We start from the raw sequence: 27,741 nt of genomic DNA, 5'->3' as shown, positions 1-27,741 counted from the left end.
GAATTACAAACTGAAGGTTGCTTACAACTAAGCTTAGACATAAAAGTACTGCGTTTTGACTTCACAGAACTGATTTTAGAATATCCCGCCACCATTTCTATGTTTGAGAAAAAGCCTTTCCAAGAACAGTCAGATTTGAAAACATTAAAGATAAATACTGTTCTTCACTGTCAGTCAGGCTCAGTGGGTCCACCTCTTGGTAGTATAACAAACACTATAGGTCACTTTTTAGCACAAGTTGTGGCTTAGGAGTAAAAAACTTATCCTGTAAAATCTTCTGTATGAGGACTGCTTACATCTTCATATTGTGAAATACAGTGCACTTGCTAGATACAGAAATACTTCATACCATGTCTAAATAGGAGAAAAAAAAATCCTCAGAAGCCCTCCCAGATTCCACCCTGCAGAATTCCACAAATAGTCCTGTTCATTAATCCAAAAATACTTGAGCAGTGGCTTCAGAATAATGCATTTTAATGTGGAAATGTTAAGATAGCTCCTTCAAACAGATTCTCTGTACGGTATTCAGTGTTCTTTTTGCTCTTATATGGTAATACCAAGACAATGATACTGAAAATACTGGGGAGGGAGAAATCAATCTGCCATCTGAATTTTAATTTTTAAATTTCTACTCACTGTAGTGAAATACTCTTCACTGAGTAGAAATAATTTTAAAAATTTACCTCTCAAATTCCTGTTATTCTTTGCAGGGTTCTCACTATATAATACCAAGTAATGTATGATAAAATGGTCTCAGGGTTGGTTTTTTCTTTTGTAACATGGTTTTACACCCTGGAATAGTTCTGCTGCATAGCTTTAAAGAATGCTACCAATTACTAAAATGATAATTAAATTGCGTGCACAAGTACTGTGGGGTTTTTTTGGGGGTGTATACGGAAGTGGGAATTACAGTTCTTGATGCTATGTTTTGTTCCTTGCCTCAGTAATTAATTTACATGTTATCTGGAAAGTGGTTTATAGAAATCTCTGCACATTGATTACTTGGTGGTTTGTTGGTTTGGTTTTTTGTTGTTTTGTGTTTGGGATTTTTTTGAAGTAGAAAAACATTTCAAGTACTTTCAAAATAATATAAATGAATCTTTCTTTTTAGCCTCTTCTGAAGCAGTCACCCTGGAGCAATCAGAGTAGCGGCTGGAGCACAGGAAATATATCCTGGGGAGGAATGCATGGCAGAGACCATCGTAGAACTGGAAACATGGGAATTCCAGGAACTATGAACCAGATTTCTCCTTTGAAGAAGCCCTTTTCTGGTAATGTCATAGCTCCTCCTAAATTTACTCGCTCCACTCCATCACTGACACCAAAATCGTGGATTGAAGATAATGTTTTCCGAACTGACAACAACAGTAACACTCTCCTTCCTTTGCAGGTAAGGATGGTATGTAACTGGTGTGTTCATTGTCTTGCATAGTATTTTGGCTTCATTCATTTTAAAGGAGAAGTAAACAGTTGTTACAGCCCTCACACTTGGTTTCAAAATCCTATATTTCTATATTATTTTTAGTCCTAAATTGCAACTAACCCTGTGTTTTCAGTGTATTCAGCAATATATGATTCTCACAGTTAATTAACAGTATTGACTGTCAAGAAAATAGAAACTGTAGCTGCTGATGCAGCAATAGAGCAAATTATGTTTAATCTAGCAAGTATTTTCTGCCTATGGTAATACTCATATTCTTACAAACCCCTCTAAAGCTCAGGATTTTTTTTGCTCACTTGCCTTTATACATAGGTTTTCTTGCTTTCATAGATGGCCTGAGTCTTTGTCATGTTCATCTTTTATTGGTATTCTAGGCTGTTTGCATGTTAGTAAGATTTTTTTTTTTTCCCCTCCACATTCTAGCTAGCAACTTTTATGTTATGTTTTGGCTCAAAGCCCTGTGATTTAGAAGTGTTAAACAGGAGGATGTGTCTTAGAATTAAAGATATGGGTTTACCTCCTGAATTTTGTCAGTGACACCTTATGTGACTTTAGGTAAGTCACTTAACTCCAGCCTCAGTTACGTGTCGGCAAAATGTTATTTTTCCCATTCCTGCCTATATTTATTTAGTCATAAGATTTGTTGTTGGCGGAGACCTTTAATATTTTGCATCCCAATCTCAGTTGCCATTCTATCAATTCATAGTTTTGCATGTTTTTTTTGTTTTACAGAAAAAGCTTGGGCAACTTACTTTAGAAACCATGTATTTTAAAATAGAAAGCAGATTATTCCATTAATTCTGTATATTCTATAATTTGCCTTTCGCCTCTGTCAGCTTTGTTTTTGTCTCACACTGAGTTACTATATTCCAGCAAAAGTAAAAAAGATGGTACGTGGGGAAAGTAATTAAAATGTTTCTTTATCTCCACATGAAGCTATTATAGTTGTTTTTTGTTAGGTTTCACACAGAGTAACCTAGAGTTTCATTTATCGTAATTGTGACCATATTTGAGTTTGTATAGCTATATTTGTGTCAGTTAGCAAGTTAGCCCTTACATAGCTGGGACCAAATTTCCTGGTTCCTATTTTTCCTGCCACTTTGCTAGTACAGTTCCATTTGGCACAAGAGGCCATGTTCCCACGCTATCCAGGTGAGCTCTAATACTTGTAGTATTCTTGAGACTAATGGTGACTTTTGGGCGTACCTAAATTCTCTTCCAAGTGTATATGTTGGACCTGAAAACTTAAGATGATTTGCCTATACTGTGAAGACCTGTTCTGTTAAATAGCCTTGCAGCTGGAATATCATAGTTCAATAATTGTTTTGTGGGTGGAAAGATGGGGAAAAGAGGTACCACTCTTTATGTATTCAACCTGATCTGTTACAGAAAACAGATTACAGATGGATAGGTAATACTTTGTGGTGGAGGGCTCAAAGAGCAGTTGAAAGGGAACACTGAAATATCTAGTGAAGGTGTTAGCTTAAGGAACAGGGTTAAAAATATTAATGTCGTCATACGTAGAAACTGCAGCGACGTATACATTGAATTCATATGCAGCTAAGCACAAGTTGTGAATATATTGACCCATTCAATATGCCTTACAAGTCAGTATGACTATTACTTTGAACTTTCAGAAGCTTCCTTAGTGGTCATCTAATATAGATGAACTCATTTTATGTCTAAACAAAAGTCTTATGCATTCAAACTATAATCTGAATAATTTCTATCTAGTAGGCTAGAAAAATCCTTGCCATTTAACTTCATAATAATTACATTAGTGTTTCTGTTTGGGGCTGGTAGTGTTGGGGATTTTTTGTTGGTGTTTTGTTTTGTTTTTTAAAGAGTGTCAAAGTGAGAAGGTGGGCACACTTTGTTGGTGTTACCTGTGAGCACCAGAGCTATCAATTAAATAGACCTGTCTGGCTGTATTTGTGCTGCAGATCTACCTATGCCTAAATCTCCCTTACATGTATAAAGTTATAGCTGCAGAACACGGTAAAAATAAACCTCTTTGAAGGGTTGCAGTGTTATCCATTGCTATTGTGGAAATACTGGATGTTTCCATAAATTACTTTGCTACACTTAAATTGTGTTCTTATTTTTCAGTTGTTACACTTGTTATATGGTTAATTCCTTGTGATGACTCTTACATTTTGCAAGTCATAATGAAGAAGCTAAACAGAGCTTGGAGCTTGTGCTTCTTTTCATCAGGACTTGAGCTGGCAATTGCAATGCTGTCAAACACCCATCTTGCTAATTTGTACTGTGCTTGTCTCCATAAAAGGCTGAGGTATTTAGATTGAGGATTCTTAAAGATACAGTAGCAATTTCAGAAGATGCTTAAAAATAGCAGTAATTAAATTTTGTGCCATTTGGAAAGTCTTGGATGAAAGCATTTATGTCTACGTAGGAGTTACCTATTTCTTCCAAGCTTCCACAGAGCAAACATCTTAGTATGCATGTTGAATACATACCGCATCATTCAGTTTTGCAGAATACTTTTCCGCATGATCATGCATCTTTGTTTTAACTGCAGTAATCATTTTGTATGGCAGGGGCAAAGCACTTCTCTGAACTTTAGCTACCTCAAGCTTAGCAAATGAAAACAGCTTAAAAAGACAGTGTTCTCACTGACTTAATTTTCTGTAGATCATTAATGTTCTGCTACCATATTTTTATAAAGCTATAAGTTTTTTGCATAATCTAAATGGCATTCAAGTGTCAGCTGCTCCTCCAGTTTCTGTAAAACACATACCTGATGCAAACAAGATAAGCCACAAAGGAATCACACACAAATTCAAAGCTTTTTCCTTCCACAAAACTTACTTATTCTTTGGTGTTTGCATTGATGGATGGTCCCCAGCACAGAAGTCATATCAAGTCTGATGAAAAAATGTTTCTTGGCATTAAACTAATATGCTGGTGATGATGAATGTCATTACTGATAATTGAATAATTAATTATGTGTCTTACTTAAAGGGATGAAAGCAGACTTTCTGTACTTCATAGTCAATACTGAAATACATCCCATGTGAAATAAAATTCACAGTAGCCACGTTAGTTACAGCAAAGCTGCCTTTGCTTACAGCAGTTATGAAGGACATCTCTCAGAGGAATTTTCCAATGTTCAAGAGTGTTTGTTTTATTTTTAAATAAAAGTAGTTAAACATCATGGCAACACTGATTTAAATGTGAGCAAATTAAGCCAATAGCCAAGTTTTTCTTATATGACTCACCATAAGAAGCTTTTTTTTTCTACCTCAGGTTTTTAAGATAACCCAGACTACAGCAATTAAAGGTCTTTTGTAGACAAAATTATGTCTACAAGTTTAAGTTCTGCCACATTGTTTGCACCATTACAGGTACTTCATATATGGAAGGGATTGTTGCCTTGTACTGGAATCATTAAGGAACAATTAGAAAACTTGTCAGGTGTTCACACCATCTAACTTAAGCACTTAATTGAGGAGCCTGCTTCTCCTTAGAGAGAATCTAGGCTCCTTATTTAGATAATCTAATTCTTTAGAAGAATATACCTCGCACCACTGACTATATACAGCCCCTGGGATTCTAGCTGAGGTACTTACGTTGCATGTCAAAGTTAGACAATATGAATATTCTCTCTTATTCCCTGATCTAAAGTTAAAAAATAAAAACAGACCTAAAAAAACCACCCCACAATATAGAGTACAAAGCTAAAAATGTATTTCTAACCTCAGATACTGATTTTTTTAAAAAAAAAAAGGTTCAGGCATTTCTGTGGTGAAAATGCAAGCATATAGAAATCAGTGTTTTAAATATTAATTTTTTCATTTACATTCCTTGGATGAGGAAAATAATTAACCATTTCTAAAACTGTTTTTAAAATTGCAGTATCTGCTAACCCTATTTTGATTGCAAACTTAATGTTTCTTAATATCTTGCAGATAGGCTTACTGAAACCTATTATAACAAGTTAATAATGCACTTCAGTGATATACACTTAAGTGTTTAACAATTTTCGTTCTAGTAAAAATACTGCATTCTATGAATATTAACTTAGTTCCTGTGTCTCTTGAATTAAGGAAATACACTGCATGTCTGGGTGTTTTTCACCTTGATTTGTCCTTCCTGTTTGTTTGAACAAACAATACATGCAAGGTTTGTGGTCCTAAAAGCTGAGCTTTATTAATCCACGTTTGAATATAGCTCTCTAGCTGGGGATTTGTATGGTAGGGTAACATCTCTCATAAATGCACATTTTTATTTTTATTTTTGAAATGTGCTATGGATTTCAAAGAAAACAAAACACTTTCAAAGCAAAATGAGTTAAGATTGTACTTCACAACAGGTGTTAGTTTTGTGTATTTAATTTAAACTGCTGTCATGCTGCTTCTGTCTTACAGTCACTTCCATTTGGAGGATTTCAGATTCTCAGTATGACAGGTTTTGTACAGTTTAGTAAATAGGTACCAGCTTAAATGACGAATCTAGATGATACTTATACCAGTCAATACTAGATGAAGAGCAAGTTGCTAAAGTTGGGTTCCTAACACAGTCTTTAGACTCATAAATAGGTGGCCTGTTTTTTCAGAAGTGCTGAGTGTTTGGCAGCTCATGTTAAACTTGGAGGCATTTGGAGTATCTAGCTGTTAAGTTCTTTTAGTCTTTGGGCTAGTGTAATAGTCCAAACACTGATTTATATGCCAGGCTTTACCAGTTAATTTCTACTAAGGCAATACCTGCAATAGAACAGTGTCCTCAGGCTTTTTAATGCAAGAGACTGATTATCTGGGACTGGTAAAATAACATAGAAAACGAGGTATTTATGGCTGGGGATCATACTGGGGATACCTCTAACTGGAGAAAACTGCCTACTGCCATACTTTGAACTTCAGGATCAAGACCTTGAAGTAAATAGTATTGGGAGCTGCACAGATGAACGATTCAAAGGAATCAATTAGCAGAAAGTTTGTGAGGCTTACCATACAAACGTTTTTGACTTTTTATGAACTAAGAATTCTTTCCTACTGTTAATTTGTTTCAGTTATACAGCTCATTCAAATAACGCAAGTCAAAATCAGAGTTAGGAAAATTCAACAAAGTATTCAGCAGCCATGATAGTATAACAATGATGTATACGCTAAGTAGCATGTCTTCACCTCGTTCTGTCTGGCAAAGCATGGTTGTTCTCCAAAGTTAAAATGAATACATTCTCACCTAAGATCTATCCAAAACTACATTTACCATATGGTCTGATGTATTTGCATTTAAGTACTCAAGACTGTATAGATATTTCTGGATGGGGGCAGGATGAGGCAGTTAAGAGAGTAAAAAAGACCAAAAAAAGCCCAGAAGAGCCCAAAACTTGAATAACAACTTCCCCTTCAAATGTCTAATTATTCTTTTAGTTATTTTGTTGAAGCAAATCTTCTAGATTTGCCTCATTTGCCTTGTCAATCTTGCCAAGCCTTTAATCATCTCCATAATGTGTCTGGTTGTTTGCAGTTCATGAATATATATTGTTGAGCTGAAGTACTCCAGTATGGGTACGGTACATGCTGTTGGGATTTTTTGTTTTTAAATTCTTATGTAGTGGGGAGGTAGGTGTGCCTTTGCCACAGGAACTGTTCTTGGTGCATTTTAGGCTCAATTTTAGCTAGCTTACATAGCTGGTTGTGTCACTTTAACTTAAAGCACTTCTGTTGTTGGGTTGACCATTCACTGATGTCTACCAGATATGTAGTTCATCTTTACCACTAATGATACCATGGAAAGTAACCAAGCAATTTCATGGGTCTACTTTAAGCCTTCCTCCTTCCTTTTTTTATAGACCTAGAATTGTAGTTAAGTCAAAGGTTTTCACATTAAGTTTTTCATTTATGCTAGTTAGGATTTCAACAAGGGGCTTGTGATTACAGTCTGTTTTTACTAAAATGAGAATGACTTGAAGTTTAGATGTTAGCAGAGATGATATGTTAGAATATATAATGTACTTAAAGTATCTGGATATAGTTATTCAGTATTAATGTAAGCAGTAATAACCTAACAATTAAGTCTGTGAGTATTATTAAATCAGCTGTCACTTTCTAGTCTTAGAACACATTTTTATTCAGGTCAATTTTAAGGTGAAAAAAATTGAACTTGTTAACATTTTAGTTTGGGAAATGATTTTAAAAAAAACCAGTTTCTTTAATTGAGCTTTAAAAAGGTCAGTTAATTCAGCTAGGTCAAAGCTACAGAGTCTTTTTTTGCAGGCAGCTAAGACCAGACTCAAAACTGGCTAGAAGCTTTATGACTTTTGTTTCTGGCCCCCATTGGATGGTGCTACATTTCTTCAGGCTATCGAAGGATGTGTGAAGGAGCATGTTTTAAAGATATTTGCAGTTACTGAATTTAATACCAATGTTAGAAGTCTAATTTCTTATTTCAAATAGTCCTACAGATCAGTAGTTTAAAGCATGTATCCAAAATTCAAAGTTGTTTAACTTAACTGTGAACATCTATTTCTAGTGTTTCTGGTTAAAGATTAGCAAAACTGTATGCACTGTTTAATAGTTTCTGTCTTTGTATTTGCTGTATGCGTAAATGACAATACATAAGCTTTGAGATGTTACTACACTGGGTTTCTGCAAGTGTGCAAACAGGATAATCTTCGCATAAATTGCATGGATATATTTAGAAGTCTTAAATAGATTGTGCCAAGAAAAATCATTTGTCCAACAATTTAGTGCTGAAACTTGTTCTTTGTAGAAAGCTGCCCTCCTCCCATTCATTCTGCATTTAGACGTATGGGGGAGGACTTCTGAAATGTGCATTCTGTAGATGTATTTTGCATGATGTTGTCAAAAGGTCTTTCTAGCACTAACTGGATTCTATGGGAAGGATAATTCATGCTTCTCCTATATTGTGTGAATTTGTAAAAATTCAGAAATAATTATCACTCTTCTACAACTTTCTTACATAGTCTTAACTTTTAAGTTGAGGTGACAATTTGTCACTTAGCCATACACCTCTGAATCTGTCGGCAGTTTTACCAAAACCAAGTTTTCAATTCTGCTGTGTATGAATGCAGATGTGATTCTGGAATTGGAAAGGTGGGTCATGCAGGATTCAAACGTTTACACAGTTAAAAAGAAGTAAAAAGCCAGTGTGAAAATTCATAGTGCTTGGGAGAAGTTAACTGTTGGCTTTGGAGGCAAAAATAGCGTTATGTTGTGACATTCCACTGAGATGTGGACCTTCTGACACAGCAAGTGTTCGCTTGCTTCTTAGCACAGAACTGATGAGCCACAGAGGTGAGGGAAATGCAAAATATTTTACAGGAATTCCACCTTGACAAAAGGAGCTTTTGGAATCAGGATGATACAAACCCAGTATTAACATATACGATTATGTATCAATGCCTTTGTACTACTGATTAGCTTTGGTTTTATGATTTCAACACAGCTGATAAGCAGTTATCTTCTAAAACAACCCGGAACTACCTTTGAAACAAAATGGAAATAGCTGTAATTTTTGGGACTACTTCCATTTTGTTTTAAAGGTAGCTCCGGGTTGTTTTAGATGATAACTGCTTATCAGCCGCACTGAAATAATGAAACTGAAGATAGTCCCAAGAATTAGGACTATTTCCACGTACATGGAAAACTATCTAAAACATTCATGTTCAGTGGTAGTACCTCTTCTGTTTGCCCCAAAGATCAAGCAAAATCATGGTGGTAGTTTTCTAATTGAGTAGAGCACGCTGTAGTAGAACTGTCTTCTTTCAAAGTTTTGTGGTGGTGGTTTTTTTTCTACAGCAGATCTTAGAAAGTCTTTGCTGAGGTGATCTACATTACTGAAATACTTCTAAGTTCTGTTTTGAAATGAAAACTTCATATTTGCATAGAACACGGTGCTCTTTAAAGATTTGTTGTACATATTTGGGGACCATAAAGCTGTGTTTTAGCATTATAAAGCCTAGCTGCACAAAGGTTTAAAATGAACCTTGTACCCAAAGAATTACTTACCTCTTTTGAGATAGTGAAATTTCGGATAATATTGCTTTATAGTACATAGGTCATCACTGTAAATTGGAATAGATGTTAAAAGTTTGAAGCACTGATTACTTTGATATTACCCAACTCACAAGTGGATAGTGCGATGTGGGTAGTGAGATCGCAGGATGTAATTCCCGTATTTAGATCCTGCTTTACTTTAGTGTATTCACATCTTTATATTGTATGGTGAATGTCTGTTGCATGTTTCCACTGCCAGAAAAGAAGTAATAAAATTCAAAGAAATAAAACTCTCTTTCTACCTTTATAGACATGAACTTTCTTAGGTGTAGAGAGGATTGAAACAGTTTACTTCTGCTCTCAGCAGTGCAAGACCTTTCACTTTGCATACACAAAACTTGCAAAACAGAATGATGCAAGGGTAAAGTTACAATCCCTGCACCAAGTCAGCCAGTGGGGCAGAGTACAAATGAATCACAAACATGTCACATGTTGTACTCTTCCATTTCCCTGTAAGATCTATGACTGAGTGCGCCAACATTATGAGTTAGCCATGATGGAGCCCTTTCTTAGAGGTTTCTGCTCTCCAGAGCAAAGTTAAGTCTATGCTAATGACCACTTGCCACGTAGTCATGTATTATCTCAACATACACATATATAGCAATGTTCAAAAAATAAGAAAATCTTATTTAGTGAGCCTGTAACAAAGATAGTGTCACACAGACAGTTCAGTCCAGTTTTTACCAGTACTAGTTGTTTCTCTCCATCAGCTATAGAGGCAGCAAAGCATGTTTTCTGTTTACTCAGCATTTTTTTCAACAGCACTTACCTAACTACCAAGTACTGACTTCAGCTGAATGTAAGACTTCGTTAGAAATCCTGATGAGATACCTTCTGAATGCTGGGGGCCAGTAGGGAGCAAATCCAGCTTTGTCACTGCTCACACCTTCTACAGAAAGCAAGTTTGCTAACAGCAAGCAGGTTCTTTTCATTTTGCTATTGAGAAATGAGCCTCCAAGGGCATGGGGGCAGATTAGTCACTTCAGTTTCATCCTGCTGCTTCTCAGGGCAGCTAGAGAACTAAATGAAAGCCAGCCAGTCCCAAAAAGAGGCTGCTGTGAACTAAAATAGTACTGGCAGCTTGTTGGCACTCAAACCGGGTTGAAGATCACCTCAAAAAGTGTCAGTGGCATTTGGTCTGGGATGTGGCAGGAGACAAGAGAAATCTATTTTATTAATTTATCATTACAATTATCTAAAGGCTTTGAAAAGAAAAGGATCTGATCAAATGAACATAGCAGCTTGCTTGCCCAACAGGAAGCTGTTATTCTTTATAGTTGTTTGAGGGAGAGTGAGCTGAAAAAAAAAGGCTTTTCCCTCTTCATCCCAATGTTGTATCAAGTTGACTGAACTTTCTAAGAAAGATGAAAGTAAAATCTTAGTTTCATCATGGCTTGTTTTGCAAAGCTGTTGCTAAGTCATGGTTTCTGACTCACTGAAAACCTCTCTTTCAAAGCTTGCTTTTTCACTCCCCAAACATGAAGAACACCTGCTTGCTGAGGGATGTAGCTTGCAGTTAATCTATGTTCTGCTGAACTGTCATGGAAAGTCACAGTGAGTGTGGGTCAGATACCTTCTGTCCCATTATTTATGTACTAACTGGATGGCTGCATCTTTAGTGAATTTTAACGGTCATGGGATGTGTGTAGTGTAATTCATCCTACTCTGTTGAATTACTACAGTGCAACTAGAAAGCAGACAGTAAAATTAAGGCATGACTACAGGATTCCTTTAGGTGCAATACAGCCCAGCCAGAAGCCTTGCAAGCAGAAGAGACTAAGGGTTTACACAAACTATTTTGGGTCTCTGAAGGTATCCCAGAAAGGCCAAAGTAGTAGTTATCTCCTTTTCTGTCTGTGTATTAGAAAGCATGTGAGAAAATGTTAATCGAGCATAAAATCAGTGAAAACATTTATGATTTATTATAATAACTGTCATATTCAGTAAAAATATTTGTAAGGTATTATGGTAATTCGTATTAATCTTCATGTGCAAAAAAGTTGTTCTCTATAAAACTGTTAATCTATTAGTAAGCTTTGTGACATTTTCTTTCCAGAGTTTAGCTTTAATTTTCCAATCTTTAACCATTTAGTGCTGACTGTTTGTAACTCATGTCTTTGTATGCAAAGGTTCTCAGTATTCATTTAGAAGCTGTAAGTGCAGTCTCGGTGGGGGGCTGGGGGGCCCGTGGAGCGAGGTACTTAGCCGCACCAAGAAAACCAAGAAAATGCTTTCTTTCATATGAGGTGACTGTCCTCCTTGTCCTGTAGTTCCCCACCTTATTGTTTAACTTCTGCACGAAATTAAATGGAGCTCTTACAGGCATTACTCTCCTTAATAACAGCCTAACACTTAACTGTGCTGTTGATCACTAGAACTGATTCAGGCAATTCTTCTGAAGGAAACAGGCAATCACAGGCTATCAAAGTGTATACACAGAAGAGTTCTTCACTGTGCATCTCTAGGTTTATATTTAGAGGCTATTAAACGTACTGCTAAAAAAATCAGGTCTTCCTGTTAATAACTTCAGGCATCTTAAGCTTTTGTATCACTGTCCATCTCCAGAGTGTCTGAGCATACAGCCTTTAGAAGGCACTTTTGTCTTCCTATCAAGTTTCCTGTTAAAAAGTACAGAATTTGTATTCCAATACTAAGGATTTTGTTCTCTTTTAGGATCGAAATAGAATGTATGACAGTCTGAATATGCACTCTTTGGAAAACTCCCTTATTGACATTATGAGAGCAGAGCATGATCCGCTTAAAGGTATGTTACTATGCTAAATAAAGAAAAAAGGGTCATCCATTCTGCATATTTGAATTAATACTGATTTCTAATTTAGATTCTAGGGTCATACTAAAATAGCAAATGAATTATTTTCTCAACTGACATGAAAGGTCAATCTTAAGTGGTATTTTATTGAGAACATTGGTTTACAGCTGTTTAGAACTTAACCTAAGCTTTAGTAGTTTCATAGGTTTTTCTCCCTCTCCCCTCCATTCTTCCCTCCTTTCCCCCTAGAAATTAATAGTTTTGAGTTTTACTTGCCTGCTGTAGGAAATTCTACCTCAGTTTGTAAAGACACTCTATTCTGTTACAGGTAGCCAAAAGAGGGTGGGAGGGGAATCAAACTGCTACCAGTGTTAGCCAGTTAATTTTCCATTTCTTTGCAGTAGAACCTGAAAAGAAAACTAAGTCCACTGCTAAATTCAGTTTTTGTCCTTTCAAATATTTTTTTAAAGCCCCCAGAAGATGCTAATGAATCTAATTGTCCAGCTTCTGTTTGTCTGAAGAAGTCCAGAAATACACTTGGCTTTAGAATGCTGGTTCCTTTTACCCTTCTGCGCTCTGTTCAAATCATTTGGCCACAGCAGCAAGCATATAGCTAAAAATTGTGGGCTTCAGTTTTAACTCGTCTATTCACTGTGCAGTAACTCACTCTTTTGAATTCTGTTTTTCCATACTTATTCTCGGGTGGAGTTTACCATTGAACTTTGGGGCAGGGAGCCCAAGCCATTTTATTTGGTCTGATCAAATGTTATTTCATTTGTGGTGTTAGAATTAGGCTAACACATTCTTAACTTTTAAAACTATCCAAGACTTCAGGCTTGCTTTGCAGAAATTAAGTCTCAGTATCAAAACAATTGAAAAAAAGATATAAAATGAAAAAACCAAAATATTTCTTCCTTTTTATAAAGTTATTTACTCCTATCCATTCTCCACTTCTAGGGGCTCCTAGACTTTATATATATTACGTTAGCACATAAGGGCCTAATTTGAAAGACGCTTTGCTAGATTCTGCTCATGGTTCTCTTAAAGTCTGTAATCAGTTGGAAGACCTGTAGTACTCACATAGCATGTTATAGTATTGTAAAATTTACAATGTAAAGCCAAAAGTGTGGAGTGCTTTTTCAAGCTGAAAATCTCTACAAAGCATTAGTAAGTAGGTAGCATTTATTTAGCCAGTTAATTTTCCTCCTTTTTCAGACTGGAAGCTGAATTTAAATTTTATTAAACGTTCTTAAATCTGATCTCTTGTTTCTTACTCTCTACAGAGAATTAATTCCAGTTTTAACAATTTTATCATTTAAGTTCATTGTGATATTCAGTTTCTGTCTATTCTGCATGTTTACAAAACATTACGAAGTAATACAAAGGGGTTTAAATCTGGGGACAGTTAGCCCAGTGGTACCTGCTGTGGACTAAAAGCATGCATATGTCATCAAAGACAAGGTAACTAGTTAGATCATCCCTGTTTCAAAGCATTGTTGCTTCAATTTGCCACTCTCAGGTGGTGACTAATATTTGTTGGGTTATCTGAACCCAAATCTACCATTGGGAAGGATGTTAGAAGGTAAAGCCTAATGTTGGGCATAAAATCAGAGAATCCTTCTGCTGCAATACGCTGTCACTGGCACCTCTCACATTCCTGAAAACCAATCCGTTTATTCACTTTTTTTCGATGCACACTGACATGAAAAGTGGAAGTGGTTCCCCTGTTCCCCCTGCCATGTCACTCTTTTAATTTTGGCTTTATAATGCAGAAGAGTTTTCAGAGGCACAGTGAGCACAGAAAAGACCCATTTTAATTTTTATTCATCTCTTCATATTTCATTATGATACAATAGATGAAAATTATGTATTTCCAATATTTTTTTCAGTGAAAATAAGACAAGATGAAGCTTTAATATTTTGAAGTGAACTGGGTTCATACATACATGCTTTTGAAAAACTCAGTGAAGTTTCCATAGCTATTCTGTGCTTTCCAGGGACATGAGTATATGGTTTCAGTCTACAGTTAAGAGATTTTTTTTTCTTTTTTTTCACCATCGTACTCTTGCAGTGAAAATTCTGCAAAGTTTTATGTTTGAACTAAAACAGATGGAAGCCATAGATAGTGATGAATTCAAAGGAGACCCTTTTTTGGTTTTTTTTTTCTGTTTGAGTGCCAGAGAACCATACATACGCCAACTGAATTTAAATAGAGTAATTGTATGCTGTTATTTAAATTGGTTCATTAAGATATTTTTTTCTCTTTGGAAGTTATAATGTAGCTGTTTCAGCTGAAATAATTAACAATAAAACACAAGAAATGTGCCTTACTGACTGAAAATGGGAAGAACAGATCACATCCTAGAATAGCCTTTTAGTTCCTTTCTACTCCTCTTCTGTTTAGTCACCATTAGTTGGCATTTCTGTAATTCCCTAGCAACTTTAACTTTTTTTCTTCTGCAAACCATGAAACACTAATTTTGTTATTTCAGTCTCTGTGGCTTTTCTTTTCACCACAGAAAATCTGACATTTACTTAAGAAGCCATCATATTTGCTTGCAGAATGCACAGGATTAAGAATATTATTGTTATTTATTTGTTATTTACAACAAAGTATGTTATATATTAATAAATATTTTTTAACTAGAGAATATTTTTATGAAAGTTTAAGTCAATCTAAGCACACTAAAACAATGCATCTTTTATATCTGACCACAGCAGTAAAATGAAAGTCCCTGGAATTTTAAGCACGTGTTTCAGATTTAGCTGCTTACAATATCTGGAGTATGACTAAGCATCTAGTCTCAGATTTTGCACAATGCAGAACAGACAGTGTGTGTACTAGCTCACAGCTTTAAGTTTTGCATTTCAAGATCCATTTTAGAAGGAAGTAAAATTTCACCACTTTTACTTTCATGAACTTGAAAAAAACTTTTATTTCAAATATGATTCACTGAAAGCTAAGTTTATGCCTACCAGAAATTGTTTATAGAGGTATAGTTTTGGCTTCACTTAGACAAAGTTTAGTCATTACCACAGACATGATCAAAACAAAAGCAATTTTTAGCTTTCCATAAGACATTTTTTCAAGGTAGGTTAATAGGGAATAGATGCTTGACTTCACTAGTCATTGCAGCAGAAATACTGATCATATTAAAAGTAATCTTTTCCACACAGCTTTCTTGAAATGCATTTCATAATAAGATACTAAGTAATGTTTACTATTACCCCATCCAATCAACAGAAAATAAACTGAAATTAAAATTAATAAAAGTGAAAATAAATCAATTCACTTTTACATAAATGTTCTTAAATAGCCTTTTTATTCTTCCAGTAGCCCTTAGAACTATTTTGAGAGAAGAATTGCAATATAAATAGCCTGAAATACATGGGTACTCGTAGTAAAACTCTTTCAGGCATGCCTCTTGTGTACCTGCATTTTTTTCCCTTATCCTCCCCCAAATACCAGTGCTTCTTGATGTCAAGATGTAGAAAACTTGGATTCCAGACAGTTCAGAAACAGGAAAGACAATATATTTGGGCTAAAACAGATTTTTGAAAAAACTTGGAAGAAATGGTTATATTTTGCATGGAATACTTATTAGAATTGAGGAGCAGGTGATTTAACAGAATTTATAATCTAGTTTTAAACATACTTCTAGTGAAGACTATAGTATTATCCATGTAATTTAAAGGCTTGTCATTTGTAAGGCAAGAGTATTGATACTGTGCTCAATTCACAATTCATTTCTGTTACCTGACCAACTTCTGCAAGCTAGATATAAGCTATATTAGCGGGAGTAACAAGAAGGAATATTAACTGTATGTTGAATTTTTTTTCTGTTTCTTTGTGAGGGGCAAAACTAATTTTTTAGGAAAGTTACACAAATATATTTTTTGAATAGCTAGTATTAAATAGTAAAAGTAAATCACTAATATTTGGCTTATATATATGGGAAAAATAACTTGATGCACTTAGAAGTCTGTCTTGCTCTTTCTTGGTTTTATTTTCCCTTTAAATTGGCTTAGTTGAGCCCTTCAGCTGTTAGACATCTTTCTTTTAAAAGCAACCTGCTGGCTCATGCTCAGTGAATTAAAAAGAAAAGCATTGGTGACTCAGCAACACAGTAGAGAACATTTTATTTCTTTGCATAAGGCAACTTCTGTTTTCAGAGAGATGTGTTTTATAGTTTGTGTTATGAATCTCTAAGGTTTAAAGTTATGCAATTGCTTCCTAGAGTAATTCAGATTGCACTCAGAGAAGAGTTTCTGAGGCTGAACAAAAAAAGTATGAAAGGAGGGACTTCGCTCTTAGTCATATAAAAGGCTTTGACATTGTACATACAGATTGTTTCCTCTTTCTGTCATAGAAACTATTTATTATAAAAGAATATATTTAAGACTGATAGACTGATTTGCCTAAATAGATCAAGTATCAGAGAACACATTTGGCCTCATTATGACTTACATAATTCTTACACAGAGTTTGGCAGCGTAGTATCTAGGCTTTCTGTAACTAGGTGTTGTCCAAACATGGTTTTGTGCTGTTGTCTTAACTACACTGATTCAAAAACCGAGCTATCTGAAACTGCTACAGTCCTCAACCATCACTGGTCTGTTATAGTAGTTTGGGAAAAGCTTAACTTGGAGGCTTTTTCTCTTGTAGTCAGGAGATCTCTTGAAAATAGGAAGATGGGAAAGGCATTTGTGATTCTCAGTCTCTTCATTCAACCATTTAAAACTTTAAAAGAAGAGGGGGGTTTGACATGAAATATCAAACTTGTGAAACTCTGAGTCAGCAATGTTTAAAGCAGTTATTATACTTAAATCTATCCCAAATGTTTTAATATAGGGGATTCCTCCAAAAGTTAAGTGAAATAGGAATAGAAAGTATGCATTTCCAAAAGTAGATATGAATTTGCCTTTAAAATGCAAAGTGAGTAAGCACAACTACATGTGCATGCTCCGAAGCAGCTTACAAAAAATTTAAATTTCCATTGCCCGTATTAGTAACATGAGATAACAGAAATTTAGCTAAAAGTAACTTTGTTACTCTTTCCTCATGGTTTGGATTAGCAAGACTTTTAACTGGATTTAGTGGGTAAACTGGCCCACCAAAATTTATTTGCAAACTTTTTTTTTCCTGTCCTTACAGAAGAATACATTGTGAGAAATACATGCCAGGCAGTTCTGTTATCATCAAACATATTTAGATATGGAAGAGGGGGCTAAATTTAATAGAACTCCAGTTGAATAAGAAATGTGAAACACCTGCTTCTCCTTAGCAGTACTGTTTTGCATTTAGCCGCGATACATGAGAATTATTAATTAGTGGTAATGCAATGAAGTTGGAAATTCAGGTTTGCACAGAGAAATCTTCTATAACATGATACTTTATGATACAGTACTGTAATGATAGGTGTTGTATTTGTTCCAGGTAGCAGGGCATTACTCGTTTTGGATGCTGTAGAGCTAAGTTCTGTAGGAAGTCAGTGAAGTGACTACTTTTCATTTCTCAGGAATGGAATACATCTATTATTTAAGTATTTGATAGTCTCTAACTAATTTGTAGTTGATTTTAAACTAGTAAAGCATCTTTATACATTATTAAAATTCATTTTTTAAGCAGGTGGATGCCACTGGAATTGCTAGAATTATTTATTGAACAGTTTATACGATTCTAGATTACTGACATTGAAGTAGGATGGGATTAGATAGGATTTGTGTTGAGGACAGTTCTTAAAAAGGTACTTTTTTTTTAAATGCATCAAACAACATGCAGTGAATGTAGCTGACTAGAAAGAAATATGATAGAAGCAAAGTAAATTGTTAAGAGAGGGTGCTCCCGTATTCTGTGTTTTATATACTGATATTTTAAGTGAGGTTTAATATTGTATATGTCCATTTAAGTAGAATGATGTGTTAAAAAATAGTTGTAATCTGAGCTCTGTATAAGACTGATCTTGTACCCAGTTCCATGCATGAAATGTTCTGAATTTCTGAATGTCATTAAATTCAGGTAGACACCCTAGAAACACATCATTTTTCCTCAACAGATTAATTTGAGGGATAAGAACCTAAGTTAATGTATCAAGTAGCAGTGATTGTATTTTGAAAAAGTAAGCAAACCTTCTATGTTAAAAATGTTTTTAAGGTTGTAAGTCCAAGTACTAGACAAGGTAGTAAACGCAAGTATTAAGTTCACCGGATTGCAGTAATACAAAATACTATTTAATTGAAATAACAATGTAAAAAAGACTTAAAAGAAGTATCAGTACAGCTGTACAGGTACTAAATAGTGTGTTATTAATTTTCCTTTCTAACCCTCAAATCATTCATTATCTGAGCTAGGAGATTCATCTCTGTAACACAGCAAGATAGGGTTTCTTTGTGTTCCTGTGATTCATAGGTTTGATGCTGCAGTAGTGGGCCCAGCCTCTTAGTGCACTGTCTCCCCACTACTTAATGAGGAGTGCTTTATTATTTCAACTTTTTCAGTTTGGCACCTATGATTCAGATGCAGCTTATTTGTGAAGCTATAGGGGGGAAAAAAGCAAAAGAACGTAAAACCAGAGTTGTAAACCCAGAATTTACGATCTTCTAAAAGAGTTTTCCTCACCAGCTGTTGACATTGGTGGGCTTCTCTCTTCTGTTAGGCCTTAAATCTGACCTCTTTTTCGGTAGTAATTACAGAAAAACATGCATCTTTTGTCTCCTTTGCTGAATAGGAAAAGAAGATAAATGTACACAGACAGAGAGAAAGACTGTCAGCACAGACTCGAGGAGGTTTAAGATGAGATGATTTCTCACAGTTTCTATTGTTACTCTAGACAGATACATCATTCTCATTTGCAAGAAATAGCTCATATTGTTGCAAGTATTTGTATAGCACCGTATATAAACATGATGGTGACCATAAATAATCTTGTAAAATCCTTGCTGTTAGGCAAATGGGTATTACCTTTATAGACCAAAGAGCTAAGAAGTAAAGCAAAATTGCTTATTATACACCAGGCTGAGCAAACCAGTGGCAGCGCCCAGATTGCAATTTAAGGATGCCTTGTTCCTAATTCTTTTGTTATGATACCAGCATGCATTGCTAGAAGGGCAGAATATTTATAGTTCTGAAAAACATTAGGTATAGCTGAAAATGTTCAGCATGACAGAAAAAAATGGCTTGTTTGTTAAAACTGGACACTTCTGAAGATAAGGAGCATGAAGACAAAGGCTCCTACAAATATTTTTGTTTAGTATCTTGCCTAAGCCTGCTCAAAAATTCTGTAGAAGCTGGAGAAGACAGCAGAGTACTTTTGGGTGGCATTCATCTGTCCTTTTCCAGGAGGCTGCCCTTGCCTTTCACCGCTTTCTCCACTGTCAAATTCCAAAGCAAATAGTTCCTACCTAATCTGCAGGTGTTCTGATACCATCCATTCATACAATAATGAAATCCGTGGGAAGATAAATAGTATGTGGCTGTATAAAAATCTTTTTCCCACAATGCCTGTAAATAATAAGGCTGAATAAAACATCCTATGAACTTAATCTTGCTATTTTGAAGTTTTGAATATAAGAGCTCATAATAGATATTTTTTCTGTATTTTTCATAGAAAATTATCATGTTGGTTTCCTAAGGGGGAAGAGCAAATTTTAAACCCCATTACTTGCAGATTTTCAGCAAAACCAGGGTTTATTTAACGCCAACGGTGTCCCTTGGGACACAGAACTGCTATTTCTAGAGATTTCCAGTCTTGCTGGCTTTACCAACAATGTCGAAGGGGGAAACCAGTGTATGGTAGGAATTGTTAGACAACCTTAATATATGCATTGCTGATTTGGTTTTCTTGTTTTCCCTTTATTTCTCTCTTTCTTTTTAGAAAGAGTGACCCTTATTAGGGTATGACAGTGTCTTATTAATACTTGTATCTTGGAAGCCAACTGCATATATATTCCCCTTTAAACCTGTGTGCATTCTAAACACCCGTTGCTTCCGGGCTGGATTCTTCTTTATGCCTCCACAAACATTCTAGTTTCCTCCAAAAGATATAAATGTTTAAGTTACAGTATTATTTTATGTATGCTTACGGATTATAAGCAAGCAAGTATGTTTGAATAGGAAGATAGATGGAAATGTAGTTTTTTTGTACACTTCTTCCAAACACAGCAGCTATTGTAAATATCTGTCTAGGTCAGTGTGCACTACTGGTATGTTTGCAGCTTCCTGTAAACAGAAAACGTCTCCTCAAAAAAAAAAAAAAAGGATTTGTGGTGAACAGACACTTCAGCTGTGCAATTGAAACCATTCATTTATCTCTTAAAGTATAACAGGCCACCAATGTAGTAAAATGCAATACTTAAAAAAAATTCTAATGTCAGTATATGAGATTTTAATGTAATTTTTATTCAGTATAAAATTTGAAAATGTTGTCTATCATATTCTTTAATTTTGTTAATTTTGTGGACAAACCAGTACCCTACTTTTTCCAGACTTACTGAAAAATATGACATACAATGGTGATATGTAGTACACCAAGATACAGTCATAAATTGGTTAATAAAATTTTAATGCCTTAATTCCTATTAACATGATTTTTTTCTTAAATTGATTCAAGCAAAGAAGCACTGAACTGCAGAAATGCCACTCTGTTAAGCAATGTGCATAGTACAGTTATTCAGTCTCTATGAAAGAGAAGACTAAAGCAGTCAGCACTATTTCTGGGTGTCATGAAACAAAAAGTAGCTTTATCCTATTGGAGCTGATCCCAAAGCACATTGCAGATCTTATGACCAGAGAATTAAGGTTAAGAAGTTTGTTCTTGTCAGCTTTAACTTGGGTCAAGGGTATTGTTGGTTAATGTGCTTGAAGTTAAATATTAGCTCTTTATTTCCCTTAGGCAAACTGGAAATATGGTTTATATTTAAATTCTAAGCAGTTATTTTTTTCATTATTTTTTTCTAGCATAATAGCTAAAACCTCTGCTTTTTTCTTGTTTTGTTATTTGGTTTTTGTTTTCTTTTAAGGTCGCTTGAGTTATCCACATCCAGGGACTGACAATCTTCTGATGTTAAATGGTAAGTGCTAATCTTACAACAGTTTCTAATTATCTCTAGCTTAGCTTAAATCTGACATGTTGGTATAAAATGATACTATTATATTCTGTTATTGAATTACTTGCCTCTAGTCTTCAACACTGATGGGACTGTTGCCATTTTTCAGAATTGAATGGCAAGAGCTAATCTTGCAACAGCCTTTCATTATATCTGGCTTATTTGAAATCTGAAAGGCTTGTAACGATGCGCTATTCTTTTTTGTTCTCAAGCAAACCAGTGGTATGTTTTCCAAAGATCTGCTAGAAATCTGTTACACAGAAACAGGAATTGGAAAATAAGGAGGCCAGTAAGGCATGTTTTTCTATCTTGTGTAAATAAAGAGTGAACAAGATACTTTCTGTTACACTTATGTGAAATAACATTTTATTTTTGCTGTGTTTTTTGGAACTGGCTTTGTCAAATATGTTTCTAACTGAAATATGCTGAAGTTAGAGTTCGTGTTCATGTTCCTCTCCCAGTAGGTCAAACTTCATGAACATCTGCTACTGAGTGAAGGCATGAACTTTAGCCTTTGTTCAAAGCTAAAGAAGGAAGCAGAGCTTGGTAATCCATCTAAGTCAATAATAAATCAGGGGTTTTGCACACAAGTGTTTTCTACATTGAGAAAAATTAGAGCTACAATGCCACGGCTTTTCTAGATTAGAAAACGTGGAAGCTGTTGTACACAAAGCAATTACATTTTCGTCATTGACATGATGGGTCTAAATGTTACCAGTAAACAGCTAATTATTAAAAAATACAGTCAGAATAGTTATTTTCAGGTTTGTGGTTCTGTGGAGCTCTTTTTTAATTGCCTTACCCTTCTGCGCAGTCATTTACACTTGTACAAATATAAAATGTAAAAAATACCTAACTTCCCTTGTGTAACACTGAGCAAGTGTTTAAAACTTTAAGGAAATTCAGGTTTAGCTTTATACCCAGTAAAGGAAAGTATTGCGCAACGGACATTTGAAGAATTAGGCCCTTTGCTATTGAATAGTTCTTTAAGATAATGGAATATCTTGAAAACTGAAAATACCTATTTAACTATTGAAATAAAATTAGTTCTTAGCCCACACAGGCCATAATCCTGATTCCAGTACATTGAATATCAATGTGCTTGATGTTACAACATTTACAACAGTTAACTTTCTGTACTTAACTGCAACTGTAAGACCTGTTCTGCAAGCTGGTTTGTTTGGGTGGTATATGTGCAATTGTCATTGTCAGTCAGTGTAAGAAATTAATGTAATTTTAGTTCACTTGTTTTAATGCTTAGAATGGTAAGCTTCTCTTTTTATATTTTTGTGTGCTAAAAGAGCACGTGGGAAGCATTGTTAGTCTGTGGAATATCTAGGAAAAATTCTTTGCTATTATCACAGACATTGGAAAAAATCTTAGTGGTACTGGTCTACCCTGAAAACCTTACCACAGAGCTAGAGTATGTGCTGAAGAATATCTTGTTTGTTACTAATGCTGGTGGGATTTCTACTGTAGTTTGGAAGTTAGTACTTAATGTGACTGCTGTCCTCTTTAAAAGCTGCAATATTACTTCCAACCTTCAATAGGTGAGATAAAAATAACAATTTGAATATCTAAAAGACAGGTGCTGCAACACCTAATTTTTAGGTGTGCCCTTTAGAATTTAATTCAGAGTGTTGGTTTAGACACCTATGCTATGTACGCCATGTACCTGGAGAGCCACCTCAGATGGAGTGTCTGAACTGCAGCTACTCGCAGCTCGAGAACAGAAGCACTGGCAACAGCTTCTGAGAAGCTCCAGCTGCTCAGATTCTGCAGAACCTTCCTTTCTTAGCAAGAATTTAGGGGCTTCCTCCAACTCTGTGGTAATGAGAATTGCAGCTGGAACACTCGCTGATAAAGTTGTAGACTTCAGTTTCCTTCTCTGCTTAAGTGGATTCAAGCTCATATTTCTCTCTATCCCTGTAATTGGTGCCTTGGAGGGAGGAACAGGGAAGAGGAGAGTGAGAGTTGGTAATCCATAGACTCACATTTGTCCTTTACTTTCTCAGTAAGTGTTCTGGTTGCTACAAGCAGAAGCAGGAATACTAGACCTTAATGAAAGAAAGCACCAACATTTTTAAGGATCCTGGGCCCATCTATGTGCACACTAATACTTAACACTGGATCATGGCCCTCACTGGGTTTTAGTTGGTTTCATTGTAGTGGACTGGTATCTCTGGATCCCAGTAAGGTTCTGACATGAGCCAGGCTGGAATTCCTCAACCTTTTTAAGACTAAACACTTCTAGATAAAACTTATTTTTAGCTAGTTTTTCCTCTTCTTAAATGATAGATCTTTCCCAGTTCCTTTAAAGTGTACTTACTGAACTGTACCTAATATTAACATTTACAGTTTTCATTATTTAAATCAATGAAATGAACCAAAGGAAAGCTGATTTATGTGTTTTAATAAATTATATATCTGATAATTATATAGCTGTTTCAGCTCAAACTGTAAAAAAGCAATGCATTTTTAATGACTGTTAGCTATCTCTCAAAAGTTGAAAAAAGATACTTTGGAATGGGTTTACCTGAGTATATCTTTAATTGTTGACTTAGAACCTTTCTGCAGCATGTAATAATGCAAGAGTCCAATTTGATGGGGTGTCAGGTGTGTTTTCCTCATTACATGGTCATCCTCCCCTTTTATAGATGTAATGCATTGAATTTTTTTAATGGCTATTGAAACATAATCCACCATTTGCTTAGTTTAGCAAAGGAGTATTAGATTTTTCCATCTTAAAGATAATGTAGCTGGTTGTGCTTCTGAAAAGAGCTGGTTTACTTCAAACAGAAGTTATTAAACTTCCTACACAGGAATTGCTAAATGAGTTTCTGTAGTCGGTTAGGCATGCCAAACTTAAATGGTCATCACAATCTCTTTCAGCCTTAAAATCTATAAAGATGTGATTTCTAAAGAAATCTTAATAGAATTTAGGCACCCAAATCCAATAGAATAAAATGAGAATTAGGCATTTACCTCCTCTAGTCCAGACTCTTGGGAAACTTTTGCCATAATTGTTTTTGGATTTCTTTAAACGACAAATATGTATTAATGAATAAGGCTTCATCACTTCACCATCACCATTTGATCATTAAATCAGGAATGTTAGTGAGAAATAACAAATAGTAGTGTTACTTTCTATCATGAATTCTCAAATTATCTTTAAATATAGGAAGCTTGCAGGGTAGTTTTTCCTGTTATACAACATAATATTTTGAATTCAGCTCAGTCGTTCAGTAGAGTTATTTAAAAATGTACATATTTGATCTCTGGTATATATTTGAAATACATGTCTGAATGAAATAGAAATTATACGTTTACTGTCTGTATGATAGTATTGCTCACATAATGTAAAAAGTCATATTTATATTGTCTTGATGTTAGATAAACATGCACAAAAAGTGTATTTAATTCTGTTTCATATTTCTATCTCCAAGCTGATTTAAGTTGCAGAAGGGGGGGTATTAATTTTTTTTTACAGGTTTAAGCTTTATTAGCATGCAGCTTCAGGGATATAAAAACAGAAAGTTTAACTACAAGGGAGTGTCTTTTTTGTATGTACAGCACTCTTAATGTTGGAAGGTTCCAATGTTATTGGACTTCATCTTTCATTGGGCATCATTATACTTCTTGTATGTTTTGTCTAACATATTTTCTAGAAGTGTATCTCTTGTACTTTCTCACTCATTTGAAATCTTTCAGAGCTTTTGGCTAATTAAGATAGCCAGCTTTATAGACTAAAAGTTAAAAATATTTCTGTATGACTTAATTCAGGAGGGAAGGAAAAAGTCTAATCTATCCTTTTTTGTTGTGAATCAATTGTTTGCCTGCTGTGTCTGGCCTCTCCCAAAGGGCTGTCTCACCTGCAATTATTTATCTAAACAGATGGACTAATTTTGTAGATGTATGTATTAAATACATATATATAAAAGCTATAGCTACATCTATAAATATATATAATTTGTATATCTATACAGACCACATGCTCTGTAAACACCTGTGCTCTGAAAAGTCTAAAACGTATGTGCATGTTATTTTAAGAAGTACAGAAATATTTCTGACTAAATATCTTCAGAAAAAATAATCTCATTGCTTACAATGTACTAGAAGTTTGATTCAGTGAGGCTGTTCTTACAAGTATTATCTGGCCTTTGAAAGAATGTTTATATATGTGTGTGTGTAATGTGGAGAGAGTAAAATACTGGTTTCATAAAAATGTGATACGTTTGCTTTCATATACTTTCCGTAACAGTAAGACTTTGTACTTAATGTTATTAAAACAACTTAGCTATAATATAACCACTGTGGTCTTAAAGTCTAGATAAAAATAGGAAAAAAATAATAAGTTTTGCAAACCCATACACTTTGATGTTAATGATCACGTTTATTGCAACAGTGCCTAAAGAGGCACAAAGAGGAGGAAAATCCTTGCCCAAACTAGCTTGCAGTCTAAATGGACAAGGCAGATAAATATCAGGGATGGGGATTTGCCATACAAGTAAAATAAATAATGTGGCAACATGAAGTACAATTATTTTCCCATTTTCTGATTTCATGGTTTTGCTGAAGCAAAGAATACTCAGATAATTTTGGTACATCGTTATAATTTCTATATATAAATAAAATACTGCAGCAGCTACCCTTTTAAATTGAATTGCATTGGGGTTTTTTAAAGCATTTTAATAATCCTTTTGTGTTTCTCCTTTAAAATTACTGTTGTTTATTTTTAAATGCACAAAGAAAAATAGTTTGGGTGTTCTGTAACAAAATATTTTTATGCATATCAGCTTGTCTTAGCTATATCAGCTTGTCTTAGCTGTGAAAATATAAGAAAATAGTTGAGCTGATTTAGTTGGCAGAAAGGCAGACGTGGCAGAAGAGAAATTACTAGGGCTTGTGACAAAAGATGCTTATTAATATGCATTTGTATATTATTTTCTGAGAGGGAACATGGCACTGCAGTCATTGCTATGGATGTGATACGCTTGAATTTTCCCTGGTTATTCTAGTTTCATTTGTGGAAGGTAAAAAAAAGGCATGCAGGGGGTTAGACAGGGGCTTAGTGATGATGCTGGTGCTCTGTGGGACACTTTGGCCAGGAGTCAGAAGAGGTTTGTACATGCTGCAACACTGACATAGAGCTGCATGTCTTTGTAAGTGCCTCACTTCAGAGGAAAACAAGTCTGAAGTTTAGCGTTAGCCTCCCCATGCAGCCGCAGCCAATAAGAACTAATCACATAGAAGAATGCAGTATGTTTTGTGGATTCTGTTTGAATGTGGGAAATCTGGACATAGGTGTTGGTTGGACACCCAAGTCTCTTAAAGAAAGTGGGCTGTTCTGTTTTGGCTTACTCGTGAGAAGTTGGAGGATCTGAAAAACTTTAAGCAAAAGACTGTTCTCATCAATGGTAATTCTTTCAAATGTAAGAAAGTGAGTTCAGTGCAAGTTGGATAGGAATATGATGACTGTTGTGTAAGAACAGTTTTAAGGGAGAAAAATCAAGGAGAGATTTTCAGAATTCCTTAAGCAGTCCACTGAATTCCTAGTAGGAAGGGATCAACATAACAACGAAAAAACTCCATGCAAATGGGAGGTACCAGGATATAAGTACTTAATAATATGAGAATGGAACGAGGAATGACACTTAGGAATCACTCGAGTTTAAGAGGCTGCATGTATTTCAATGTCCGAGAACCACAGCTGCGTTTTAGGAGATGTATATATGAAGTCCTAGTAAAATCCAAACAATATTGCCGAGACACAGGGATCTTTGTTCATAAACGTTATAACATTATGTTTTATAGTAATATTTTCTATTTGGTTATTTAACTACAATGCTGTAATGATTAAAGTAATCTTTCTCAGATACAAAGTCTGTGAAATGTGAATAGAAAATACTTTGTGAAAACATAACTAAGAAATTGCACATAGCTTGATTTTTGTATCAGTAATCTATTTTTAGTTTCCTAGCCTTCAGGCAGAGAAGCAGTCAGTATGGTCTTCTAAACTGTAGCTATAAGCGTGATCTCTTTAAGAATCTTGCAAAACTCAGAACTCAGGAAGATCTTGGATTTACTTGTAGTCTGTCAGAAATTGTTTGCCTTTGTGCAGTGTTTTTGACACAATGCTATTTCTTGTGACTTGTGCCCTGATTTTGTTTGCCACCACAAGGAGTCTTTTGTTTCAAACAAAACCTTGTGGTTAATTTTCTGCTAGGTCTTTTCATGAAAAAGGAAGGTCACAGCTTATAGCATTTATATTGTCACTGCAAAGGACTGGACAAACTGTTCCACGGACCAGGATGTTTCCGTGATTAATTTAATGCTTGCTGCATGCTTTTTAAAGTAATATTTTCCTTTTTACAATTTCAGTA

General features: G+C 35.1%; 1 protein-coding gene across 2 annotated transcripts in view; it reads left to right on the top strand.

Moving 5' to 3' along the window:
* The window catches only part of CPEB2 (cytoplasmic polyadenylation element binding protein 2), a 55,524-nt gene that overhangs the window by 3,452 nt on the left and 24,331 nt on the right, over positions 1–27,741 (top strand). For both annotated transcript variants that reach the window (XM_075091847.1, XM_075091846.1), the window contains exons 2-4: positions 1,112–1,390; positions 12,157–12,247; positions 21,272–21,322. In XM_075091847.1, the coding sequence (XP_074947948.1) occupies positions 1,112–1,390; positions 12,157–12,247; positions 21,272–21,322 (421 nt within the window). The remainder of the gene's footprint in view (positions 1–1,111; positions 1,391–12,156; positions 12,248–21,271; positions 21,323–27,741) is intronic.

Source organism: Phalacrocorax aristotelis, chromosome 4 (assembly GCF_949628215.1).
Source record: "Phalacrocorax aristotelis chromosome 4, bGulAri2.1, whole genome shotgun sequence".
NCBI classification, from domain to species: domain Eukaryota; kingdom Metazoa; phylum Chordata; class Aves; order Suliformes; family Phalacrocoracidae; genus Phalacrocorax; species Phalacrocorax aristotelis.
Note: the sequence above shows the minus strand (reverse complement) of the source record. Positions and strands in the feature narration are given on the sequence as shown.